This window comes from Staurois parvus, unplaced genomic scaffold, assembly GCF_062004578.1.
Source record: "Staurois parvus isolate SC_StPar_1 unplaced genomic scaffold, SC_StPar_1.0 ptg000154l, whole genome shotgun sequence".
In the NCBI taxonomy this organism is placed as follows: domain Eukaryota; kingdom Metazoa; phylum Chordata; class Amphibia; order Anura; family Ranidae; genus Staurois; species Staurois parvus.
Window position 1 is genome coordinate 17,067,794 of NW_028317950.1, and position 13,444 is coordinate 17,081,237.

A 13,444-nucleotide genomic window follows, 5' to 3' on the forward strand; every position below is an offset into this window, starting at 1 on the left:
TAATTTCTTATAACTAGAGACCCTCTGGGACACTAACTCAGTTGTCGTTCCTGTCCATAGAGTATAGCCGACAGAGGGAAGAGCAGTATAGTTTTCTGTTTAATATTCATCCTCCTATGAGTAGTGGTCTTTGTCGTCCAATAAACATCAAGCGAACACCATACATTATAAATCCAACTATAACTAGGTGTAAACTAGGAGATAAGCAATTTGATGACCTGCAATCTCCTAACATCTCCTGCCCCAGACTGGATAGACTTCTATCTAAATGCAAAGTAGCATACCCAAACCTTATACACCTAATATGGTCATGGTCACACAGTGATTGGTTTTGGTTGAACTTCAAATACATGAATAAAATTACAGGTGGCTCCAGAACCCAATATCCTTATTTCACACCACAGTACCCGGGGAGGCTCCTGACAAGACTAAGCTCTCTAAATGGGAACACTACTACAGAATGCAAAAAAAAAAAAAACAAAAAAAAAAACAAAAAAAAAAACAAAATCTTTTTTTCAAAATGGTTAACCTTACTGAGGCCAATCTAAAAACAATTACCCCAGCTAACTCGGATAGATACAGCTGGATACCAAACAATCTAAAAGGTACTGAAAAATTCTTTGAAACATGGACAATATACAGTATCTGACTACCAAACATCATAATCATTTTCCAACATGCCATCTAGTATAATACACAAAAACTCAATGGAAACGCTAGGTAAATTAGATGTCTTGTAACCTGGATAGCAACAACCCAAAAACCCCATTTGGGTGCATGATCACCTGACCTGAACCTTCTATATGGATATGCAGGTCTATATGATGTATACATCCTCGATCCCTGACAATTCTACAACACGTTTTAGCTTTTAATTGTTTACCAAAAATGTTCACTTTCAATATTCTTTTATTACAGGGAAAAAGAAAATGCTTTGTAATACAGTTGGCCTTCAGAGAAAAATAGGCCCTGTGTGTCCAATCTGAGATACCCATGTCTACAGCAAATGTTTTAGATATATTTTCTTGTATTTTGCATGTTGGATTGCTGAACACAGAAATACATACAAAAATAACTGCAAATAAAATATAATTCACAATCTGACTTCATATAAAAGGAACAGCATTTTTGTCTTTTATTATATTTATGGCAAATGGTAACTGTGATGTGGAATTTCCACTATGATCAACATGGAAGACATACCTCCACAGCTACAGGGTTTGAAAAAACAAAAAACACAATTAAGCAGGTGCTTTATAAAACCAACAGGCAAGTGGGCCAACACCCTTGCAAACAAGATCGTCATCTTATATATGGGATATAAAAAGTCAGAAGAGAAGTACAATTGGGGAATACAGTAGAAGACTCGTATAATTGCAATTTCTTTCCAGGGTTTCCAGAATTTTTGTGTGCCAGACTTGTACATTTTTGGCGATTACAATGTTGGAAGAGCTTCGACAATCATGTTAATTACTATAGAAACCAACAACAAATCCTGCTGGAAAATCAGTGTTAGTAACTTGGTACCTAATTTTCCAGGAATCTTTCAAAACGGCATTGATGAGGGAAAACCTGTGTCCTGAAAGATAACTTGGGAAATTGAAGAGAAGCTTAAGAGTGTGTATCTGATATAAAATCTTGGAAGAAGTATTTACATACACTCTTACAATAGGAAAAAAAGTAGCGTATCGAAAATCTGATTGCTGAAGATTACTTTTCAGTCGTTTTAATTTATTCTTTATAAAAAACTTCATACATTACCCCCCATGAACATCCAAAACATGAAAGTAGCCATAGCTTCAATTCAGGGAAAAAATAAAACAAAACAAGATCTGCATAGTCAGCAAGTGTACTCCCTGCAGAAGTGGATTCTCTGTCTATAAGGCAGCCTATATAGAAGTCATTTTTTTTTCTTTAAAGCAGAGGGTTGAACAAAAAACTGACCAGACTTCCCCATCCACACATTCAAGGTGGATAAGGAAATCCTTCTGCTGAGCTATTGAATTTTGACAGCAGGGAGACTTCCCTGCTGTCAGAATACACTGATTAGCGCTCCCAGCTATAGCAGTCAGTGCTGAGCGAGCAGTAAAATCCGTTAGGGACGTTGTACAGAAGTCATTTGGTAGATTGACTTCTGTACAACCACAGTGCCCTTACATGGATTAACATTCATCTGGTTCCTGCTCAATCAGCTGAATTTTGATCCATCTATGGGCAGCCTTAGGCCAAAGGAGAAATAAACAGAAGCTGGATGAGAGCTGGATAAAAAGTAGGACGGCATGTCTAACCTTCAAAGATGAACACAAATGTAGTGTATGAGTGAAAACTGAACTGAGTGTGATTAGTTTTAAGACGATTGTGCGCAGTTCAATTAGACAATTTAACTGGAAATGCTAAACTATATAATATCTAGACCTTTATCCTGCATTTGAAGTCAACCCTGAGAGGGCAGAGGTCATTTAAACTGAGCACATGATGAGAAAAAAAAAAAAAAAAAAAATCACAGAAGCGGAGTCACCTTCATTAAAAGCCACATATGAACGATCATTAAATTCTGAGATTTAGAAACGGAAGTTAACAAGCAAATACAAATTTTTACTCTGAAGTTGACGTTGGTCCAACTCCTTTCAAATCCTCCCCAAATGGGAATATAAGATTTGGAGCAGAAACCTTAAACAATATAAAAGTTCATAATGCTAAGTTAACATCAACCTTTGCAGGTCAAGTAAAGATTTGCTTATAAAAAGTTAGTTGGGTATACTCACTGTATTTACCAATCACCTTGACCCTTTATGGTTTTTAAATAATAATCAATTATTTTAGTTTTGCGCTAATCCTTGGTGAAGTTAAGGAATTCAAACACTTACATAAATCAAAAGAAGTTTAACAGAAACCTTTCCGGACTTAACCGAAGGCACTGTGGGGCAATTCATCCTCAAAATTAAAAAAAGATAAGTAGTTTAGCCAAAGCACTCTCCCCCTCCTGTACACATGCCAAGTGACTGCTGGGAGGGGAAAGCAGAATCAGAAACAACTCAGATGACTTCATAGTGCCTGCAATTACAAAAGTCGGGGAAGGATTATTTTAAACATCCTGTACTTAAGAATATGTAAATGTTTAAACATCCATTAGCCTGGCCATAGTTGCAACTTTGGTTCAGGTTTCAAGAGGGGCAGCCAACATGTGTTTCCAGGACTTTTCATACATTCTCTGTTACCCATGGCTAAATAGGGTTTCAGGAAAATCTCAATACTCAAAAGGCTTCTTTTTCCACTATGAAAAACATAAGCTGAAGATTCTGTTCACAGAAACACTGCAGCCTACATGTAAAGCATTAACAGGACAGGTGCAGGGAATTAAATGCAAGTGGCACTAAAAACTGTCTAGCTACTATAAACATGTTTATTATAGGTTTGTGATACTAACTTGTTTTACGATGTATGGTTTAAAGGAACTTTATAAAACCCTCATTTGGAATAAAAATAAGCTGTCTTTACACCTTAGCACAGTTATGTTACACAACTACATACATTTTATTGTACAAAAATCCCTTTCCCCTTTATGTTACAGGGTAAGAATTTTTTTCTCCAGCTGAGAGTTTTCATAAAGAGCATCTGTTTTTTTTTCTGTGTACAGCTGAAGTATTTGACATTCCCACAATACACATCACTCATTCAAGTCCAGAAGAGGGCCAGTGTAAAATACTAAGGAGTCCTTGGTCATTTAGAACACCACTAAGACACTTTCCTTTTCTGGAATTGCTTGGCTTTATGACCTCGATATTCTTGATCTCTGTCTTCATTTTGTAGTTGGCTGGACCACGGATCTCCACGTGAAGGCTGTGAAGGTCGTTTAACTCCCGTGCCGGAAGATGGAGAAAAGTTCTGATAGCGACGACCTTGGGAAAAGTTTGTATTAGAACTCTGCTGCAGACTAGATGGTGGTGTGTTGTTACTCCTTGTTTCTTCACACCGGCGCGCCAGTCTGGGATCCCGCAGCTTTCCACTTGATGCTAAAGGAATAGCAGGAGGTCCCATATTGCTGGGTATTTTCCTTTCTGGCACTGGGGGTACCGACAGAGACCTGGAACTGTTGTGTAACCTTACATCTACAGCAGGGTGTGCTATAGTTCTTGTGAGAGGTGGACCTCCATGTACTGGTAGAGTATTGATGCCTCTGCCTGGTGCTTCCACTGGAGGTGTGTGGACTTCTACTGGTTTAGTGGGAGGAAAAGAAGTAGTCCTCTGTATTACAGGCTTCAGTTTCAGTATTCTGTTCACATCTCTCTGGTAAAGTTCCTTCTTTGTTTTTACAAGAGCACCTCTACGCTGTGCGTCCTGGATTAAATGGTTCCAGTCCTTGTTCTCCTGTATCCAAAAAACAAAGATTAATGCACAAAATGTAAAGTCATTTAAATTTCAAACCCCTTCTTTTGAGAGCAAGCAGATGACACTTGGTGGAGACCTAAGCTTTCGGTGACAGTCTGGATTGAAATGAAAATGAATGGTGCAGCGCTAACTACAAAAGTGAATAAAAATAAATGTGTATCCATATAATCATAAAGTGCTAATAAATCAACAAACCAAAAATATACATATAACAATAAAGTGCTAATCAGAACCATACTAGTGTATGGGTCACCTTAGTGACCTAAAAATAGTGATAAACACACACAATATATAATGAAATAAACTGGTGTTAAGTGTCCTTAGTACTTGCTTTAAAAGGTCTTTTAATTATTACCAAGTCCATAAAGTAACAAGTGCTGATAAAACGTGATAAAACACCATGCAATGTGTTAAATGTGAACACTTCGTGCAAGTGCCGGCACACTTTAAATCCACTCCAGCTGCAGGGCCTCCTCACCTCCTTCCTGTGACCCAAAAGGGCCCAACAAGCATTCAGGATCACTCTGGATCCTTTATACCTCCGGCTAATACCTCTTGTGGCCTTGCACATGGTCTGATGCTGCCACATGGTTGGTCTGCCTGGTGGCTTTGTGGCATTTTGGTGGATCTTTTTATTACTCACTGGGATTGTGAGTAATATACCCTACAGAGTATCCTTATAAAAGGCAGAGGAGGAAGCATTTGGAGGCTGAACAGGAGACCGTTTATGATCCTTGGCTTTCTGGAGAGGTAATAGCCAGAGATATAAAGGATCCAGAGTGATCCTGAATGCTTGTTGGGCCCTTTTGGGTCACAGGAAGGAGGTGAGGAGGCACTGCAGCTGGAGTGGATTTAAAGTGTGCTGGCACTTGCAAAAGTGTTCATGTTTAACACATTGCATGGTGTTTTAGCACGTTTTATCAGCACTTGTTACTTTATGGACTTATTAGTACTTGCTTTAAAAGGTCTTTTGATTATTACCAAGGACACTTAACACCAGTTTATTTCATTATATATTGTGTGTGTTTATCACAATTTTTAGGTCACTAAGGTGACCCATACACTAGTATTGTCTACTTTATATCACGGTTCTGATTAGCACTTTATTGTTATATGTATATTTTTAGTTTGTTGATTTATTAGCACTTTATGATTATATGGATACACATTTATTTTTATTCATTTGTATTCACTTTTGTAGTTAGCGCTGCACCATTCATTTTCATTTTTTGTTCTGATTGGTATTATTATTGGGTGTTGGCCGCTATTGGTTAGGATATTTCCGTATCAGCGAAGGAGGATTTTTAGTTTTTCTTTTAGTCTGGATTGAAAGCAATCAATTGCACATACAAATCAGGAACTAATCACAGTCACAGTAGTTCCAGGTCATGCGATGACTGTCAGCTATGACATAGTAAACACATGCAGACTGGAGGTTTCCGTGTCACTCTAAGCCTTCGGCCTGCAGATTAATGCCACAGTCAGGCTGCAGGGAGATCAACTATTTAAATAGTGTAATTGTCACTTACATTTATATTTTAAAAAATTATAATGTCCAGCTTTTTAAATTAAAATACTGAACTGCAGCGTTATATGTGCTATAATAAAAGATATTTAGGTAGAAAAAGTAGAATTATTGCCAAGCTAACCCGACACATGTGGACAATGCTAAACTTGGCCTGGGCATCCAGGCATTAATGACACCTTTCCAAATCAGATCAATGGGTAGACTGGGCTATGAGAATGTAAAAAAGCTTGCCAGAAGGCAAAATCCTACATATGCCACTGTCTGCACAAGAGAAGGGTAGCTTTTGAAAACAAAGTAAATGTGTCAGTCATAGAAGAACTTATTCAACCACAGATTCTCCCAGTGTAACCCCACCAACTGAGCATCATGCCCCCAAATTTCTAGCACCCAAAAGCATAACTTTATCATTTTATGTATTGCAGCTTACCAATTCTTAGATGTGATCGCTGTATTCGTTTTCTTTTTTTAGGCTTTATTTCTTCTATTTTTCTTGTAATCCAGCCAGTAAGCTTGTTTATCAAAAGAACAAGCACTCTTGCAGTTACAGGGATGAGAAACCATTTATCAGGGGTGTTTACAATGATTAGATTTTATTTATTTATGGAAAACCTATATCCCACAAGAGAAAACGGTTTGCTGTAACTGCTTATAAAGTATTAGCTGGAGTCTAGCTTTGATGTGTTAGTGTATGTAAATCTGCTAGTACATCTAACACTCCGCTCCCCTCAGTCTGGTAATGCTGCTGTCCAAACCTGCACCCAGAGTGGGGGCATTCTAATACAGGGAATTTGTTACATGCCAGATCACCAGGGTAACACAGAGGGGGGGAAAAAAAGCCTAAAAAAGAAAACTAATGCAGCCATCACATCGATTGATTGGTAAGCTGCGAAATATTACAATTTTGGTTTTGGTTTTATACCGCTTTAAAACTTAAGTGTTACTAAACCCAGGATCCTGCATTCGCTATATCTGGTCTCCCACAGAACATGGAAGTGCAATTATTTTTGTAAACTGCTAAATACCTTCTCACATGAGCACTTACAGCAGTCTTGTGACTTCTACAAGCTTTAACCAGTGCTTGGCTGGACACTGCTAGAAGTTTTAATTTTGCTCTAGGAGGGTGCAGAACCCCTGACTTCTGTCTGGACAGTGCTGATCACATGCACTCTCTCAAGAAAATCAAAGAAGTCTGGATCAAATGCAGAGGATTAACCCCTTAGGTTCCACAGTGAGTATAACAAGCATGCTTTACTGCATATAAAGAGAGATTTTACTGTCAGATCTCAGTCCATTTCCATGTAATGTTGATACAGAAAAATAATTTTGGCATATGATGTATCATGCTATATTATCAGCAAATACAGAAATTGTGTTTTTAATTTCAAACGCAATGGGGTTTAAAAGAAAGCTGAAGAAGGAGCTGGTGTCATGCAGGTCTCCTGCAAATCGGTCAGTTTATCCGCTTGCTCGTACGGGAATGTACTGGCAAGCAGATAGTCAGGTCCATAAATATTGGGACATCGACACGATTCTAACATTTTTGGCTCTATACACCACCACAATGGATGTGAAATGAAACGAACAAGATGTGCTTTAACTGCAGACTGTCCGCTTTAATTTGAGGGTATTTACATCCAAATCAGGTGAACGGTGTAGGAATTACAACAGTTTGCATATGTGCCTCCCACTTGTTAAGGGACCAAAAGTAATGGGACAATTGGCTTCTCAGCTGTTCCATGGCCAGGTGTGTGTTATTCCCTCAATATCCCAATTACAATGAGCAGATAAAAGGTCCAGAGTTCATTTCAAGTGTGCTATTTGCATTTGGAATCTGTTGCTGTCAACTCTCAAGATGAGATCCAAAGAGCTGTCACTATCAGTGAAGCAAGCCATCCTTAGGCTGAAAAAACAAACCCATCAGAGAGATAGCAAAAACATTAGGCGTGGCCAAAACAACTGTTTGGAACATTCTTAAAAAGAAGGAACGCACCGGTGAGCTCACCAACACCAAAAGACCCGGAAGACCACGGAAAACAACTGTGGTGGATGACCGAAGAATTCTTTCCCTGGTGATGAAAACACCCTTCACAACAGTTGGCCAGATCAAGAACACTCTCCAGGAGGTAGGTGTATGTGTGTCAAAGTCAACAATCAAGAGAAGACTTCACCAGAGTGAATACAGAGGGTTCACCACAAGATGTAAACCATTGGTGAGCCTCAAAAACAGGAAGGCCAGATTAGAGTTTGCCAAACGACATCTAAAAAAGCCTTCACAGTTCTGGAACAACATCCTATGGACAGATGAGACCAAGATCAACTTGGACCAGAGTATGGGAAGAGAAGAGTATGGAGAAGGAAAGGAACTGCTCATGATCCTAAGCATACCACCTCATCAGTGAAGCATGGTGGTGGTAGTGTCATGGCGTGGGCATGTATGGCTGCCAATGGAACTGGTTCTCTTGTATTTATTGATGATGTGACTGCTGACAAAAGCAGCAGGATGAATTCTGAAGTGTTTCGGGCAATATTATCTGCTCATATTCAGCCAAATGCTTCAGAACTCATTGGATGCCGCTTCACAGTGCAGATGGACAATGACCCAAAGCATACTGCAAAAGCAACCAAAGAGTTTTTAAGGGAAAGAAGTGGAATGTTATGCAATGGCCAAGTCAATCACCTGACCTGAATCCGATTGAGCACGCATTTCACTTGCTGAAGACAAAACTGAAGGGAAAATGCCCCAAGAACAAGCAGGAACTGAAGACAGTTGCAGTAGAGGCCTGGCAGTGCATCACCACGGATGAAACCCAGTGTCTGGTGATGTCTATGCGTTCCAGACTTCAGGCTGTAATTGACTGCAAAGGATTTGCAATCTATTAAAAAGTGAAAGTTTGATTTATGATTATTATTCTTTCCCATTACTTTTCGTCCCTTAACAAGTGGGAGGCACGTATCCAAACTGTTGTAATTCCTACACCGTTCGCTTTAATTTGAGGGTATTTACATCCAAATCAGGTGGACAGTCTGCAGTTAAAGCACATCTTGTTCGTTTCATTTCAAGTCCACTGTGGTGGTGTATAGAGCCAAAAATGTTAGAATTGTGTTGATGTCCCAATATTTATGGACCTGACTGTATATTGACAGAAAGACTTAATGAACTGCCTTGGTGCTCCACAGCACCGTGATAGTTTGAGAACTACAAGCCGACAGCCACTAAGGCTGTTGGGACTTGTAGTTTCTCACCCACAGAACACAGTGAATGAATGACACAGCTGGGCGGACAGAGTCCCGCATGGCCACAGTCTGATCATAACACTTTACATGTTACACCCTGAATATGGGAGTAACATGTTATGAAAGGTGAACTTATCCTTTAAACAGCATTGGTTCTAATGCTGTTTAAAGGATAATGGAGGATGAGGCACACCACACCATCCAACACTACCCTCTCTACTGCTCCTAAAGCCAACCCTATATCTACTTACATATAATTTCCTCCACTTCAATAGACCTTAGCTTAAAAATTAAAGGATAGGTTCACCTTTTGGAACATGTTACATGTTTCAGCTCTTACCACCAGTTCCACCAATCCCTCCCACCCCAAATCCTATGACAGTGGGCCAGGAATCTTCTCCTGCTACAACACGGCCACAGACTACAACTACCCTCAGCCATTGCGTCTAACAGCTTGTAGTTCTCAATTAACTGCGAGGACATTGGCGAGCGATCTTGTTGTTCTCTAACTTTTCCTGCTCTCAAAATAGGTACAGGCAGACAGCCATCGTGAGAATCTGGTATTGCTTTGCCAGCCCTTTAGAAAAAATAAATAATAAATGCACATTTTTCCCCTGGGGTCTACTTCTTTACTTAACATTTTACTGTTGATGTATTTATAGAACTTTTTCAGTTTTTTCTTGCTTCTGTTGCGATGTGCTTCTCAATATTTTTCTTAGCTGCTTTGACTGCACGTTTGCATTTCCTCAAATATTCCTTGTAACCATTATATGCCAAATCTGTCCCTTCTGTTTTTCTATTTTTTGAGGTCTAGTTTTTCTTTCCTTGATTTCCTTTTTAAGACTAGAATTGAATCGCAAAGATTTAAACTTTTGTTCACTTATATTTATTTTGCAACAAAAAGCAATGGAGAAAGCCATTGTTTTTCATAACCTTGAAACACTTCCACTTGTGCTCTTTCAAGAACATTCAGTCACAATTCTTTTTTTTAAATCGTGTCTCTTTCGTTTAACTTGTTTAAAGTGGAACTTTAGGTCAAAAAATAAAAAAAAGGGCAAACAGGCAGGAATTTTAATGCAGAAGAGACATGCTTTGTCTCTTCTGCATATGCAACTCACTGTACAGACTCTGAAACACCGAATATGACTGAACTCCCGTGAATGCGCGGGAGTGACGTCATTTATACCTGGTCAATGAAAGCGGCTAGCAAATCGAGACCCAGAAGCTGTCCAGCCACCCAAAGACGTCAGCAGTGGGGCATAGAGATCCGGGATGCCGCATTGCTGGTGCCAAGGTGAGTATAGTTCAGCTTTATGTATTGCCTCATATCCGAAATGTACTCTGCATTATTAGAAATTACCAGATCTAGTAGAGCATATTTTCTAGATAGTGCTTCTACTTTTAGACCTATGAACATTATTCTGCAGAGTGTCCAAAAACTAGCAAACCTTAGTTGAGTGAAAAATACCATTTGTTCAATCAATCAATGTCTGGATCATTTAGGGCCAATTCCCACCAGTACTTTGATCTGCGTTTTACCGCAGCTGTAAAACGCAGATCAACGGAAAGACATCTGAAAAACAATAAAATTCCAATGTGTCCTATTGACACCATAATGCTGCGTTGCTCTAAAATGCAACATATATGCATTTAACGCAACACAACAGATGTAAGTGGATGTCAACACAATGCACAAGATATCCTGTGAAAATGCAGTACACTAACGCACGCTAAAATGCATGTCAATAGACGTCAAAAATGTATGTCAACGGATGTCAGTGTGCAACTAAAATGGATGGAAATTTACATCCATTTTCTCTACATTTTAGAGCAAGTCAGTGTGAACTGGCCCTCAAAGTCCCTCAGCACACACATATCCTCTGCTGAAATTCCTCGCTCACAATCACTGGATGATGTTTGTTTGTCAACTCACAAAAAATTACTTAGCAATCACACCTATTATAAGATTTATAATTTTATATTGTGTTGGTATAGAACTCTTGCTGTCTTGCACAAATCTCCCAAACATGTTGGAGATATCATAGAGAAAAGGGCACCCTTTTGCGTATCTTCTGGGCATGCGTGACATTCAATCATTCTGGTAGAATGGTAAAGACATAGTAACAAACGTATCAGAAATTAGTCAACCCTTTAAGCAAGAGCTCTAACTTCTTTACATCGAACTGCAATCCGGGCTCCCTCAACCAGAAATGCCCCCACAGACACCTGACCAATGCTGCACGAGCCATGATATCTAGACACTGGTGGACTGCAAAGGTGCCAGTGACAAAGGAATGAATTATCAGGTTAAATATATTTGTGTAATGGAGTTTCCCAAACAGGATAGGTTAAAAAATGTTTTTGAAAGTTATTGCGTATACAAACATTACAGAATAGAACATCTCCATTTGAAAGATGGATGAGTGTGGATTCCAAAATAGATTGCAAATGACTGGGCACAAAATTAAAGATATATTCATATAACTAGAAAAAGGTGAGTGGTGACATACCCTGATCATCAAGTGTTAATAGGAACTAAATCATAGGGAACAAATGAAAAGCCTAACAGATAAATGAATGCCCTTGAAAAAACCCCAAAAAACCCTGAACCTGGAGCCCAATGCCATCCCTCGAGTACCCACGTATCACCTAGGATATAAGCAGTTGGGAGATGAGTATTACAGAAGGGCTCTTTAAGGGAAGTATGTGGCAAATTCTGAGGAATAGCTAAAATAGTTCCACACAGACCAGATAATACTGTAAGCTTCAGGATTTGTCATTTTCCCAAGAGACAATTTCATTGTCCCATGTTGCTTGGGGAGTCCAGTCAACCGGGGGGGAAGGGTTGGTTGGGGTGTGGTGCCCTGTTTACACCAGTTTTTAGATAGAAAAGTACATGCTGCGATTAAAAAATGGCAGAGTAAGTCTATTTAATTCTGCTTATAGGACCCAAGCAGTATAGATAATAGCGTGATCAGAGAAACATTAGGAATCCAATGTCCGGCAAGTTGATGATACAGATGAAGGATTTTGTCCCAGAATGGGGTGATTAAGGGGCAGGTTCCCCATACATGTATTATAGTACCCAGGGCGTTCCTGCAGCTCCAGCAAACATTTGGTATAGAGACATTAATGTTATGCAGGACCGAAGGGCATCAATACCATCTGGATATGATTTAAAATTTATGCTCCTGCTTTGTAAGTAAATACTAGTATCTTATCCCATTCTAAATTGTCCTCAGTAACAGCAAGTTCTTCTTAGCACTTCAAGAAAAAGCGTGAATGTGTTTGTATGCGGAGGATAGCGCATGTGTGGGTCTTTCAGTTTGGAGAAGTAATGATTCAAAGTCCATATGAGGATGGAGAAGGGCCTCTTGTGATTATAAGGTTTGAAAATAATAACGGATCTGCAAGTATTCAAGCCAAGCAGTGGAGGGCTTATGACAGTGTGGCAGAAGGCTGGATAAAGGGGTGTAGTGAGCTCTGAGACAAAGTAAGAGAGAGAAACACTCTAGAAGTCTTGGCCCATGATAGAAAGCAAGAGGCTCGCAGAGTTGGGGGAAATGCATGGTCAGTCAGTAGACAAGGCCTAGTAGTGTGTGTGTGTGCACGGGGGGGGGAAGGAAGCATGAAGATAGAGCAACTTACAGCACGAGGAAGAGCCACATCCCCCATATTCTTAGGCAATGACAAAGTAGTATACTTAATCCGAGGTTGATTTGTGTTGCCATATGAAGTTACAAATGATGGTGTTGATACTATGGAAGCCTGGGGGAAGAGGGACAGGGATTGTTGGAATACATATAGTAATTTAGGTAATATATCATCAGTTTTGATAATATTTATGCATCCACACCAGAGAAATGTGATTGGTCGTAGGATTGCAAACAGGCATGGACTGTGTGAAGGAAAGGTTTGTAGTTCAGGTCTGCAAGTGCAGATAAGCAGTTAGGAATATGAATGCCCAGGTATTTAATAGCTTGTCTCTGCCACTTGAAAGAGAAGTTCAATTGGATGTGTGATTAGTCTTGAGATGCTAGTGAGATGTTCAAGACCACTGTTCTGTCATACTTAACTTTAAAGTTGATCACTTGCCCAAAGGCATCAAATTCAAGGATTATGGAAGGGAGGAATATATGTGGAGTCATGACGTAAAGGAGGAGATTGTCTGCATTATCACGAATCGCCATTGCTAGGTGTTCCATTGTTAGAATGTTTAGTAATGGACAAAGGGGACAACCCAGTCGGGTGCCACTGTGGATTCTTAAAGAACAAGAGAGAAAGCCGTTGGAC

General features: G+C 39.5%; 1 protein-coding gene across 1 annotated transcript in view; it reads right to left on the reverse strand.

Moving 5' to 3' along the window:
* Positions 1-1,111: 1,111 nt before the first annotated feature.
* The window catches only part of SETX (senataxin), a 256,689-nt gene continuing 244,356 nt past the window's right edge, over positions 1,112-13,444 (reverse strand). Inside the window, exon 25 of the mRNA XM_089675124.1 lies at positions 1,112-4,368. Coding sequence (XP_089531250.1) covers positions 3,736-4,368 — 633 coding nt within the window. The 3' untranslated portion in view covers positions 1,112-3,735. The remainder of the gene's footprint in view (positions 4,369-13,444) is intronic.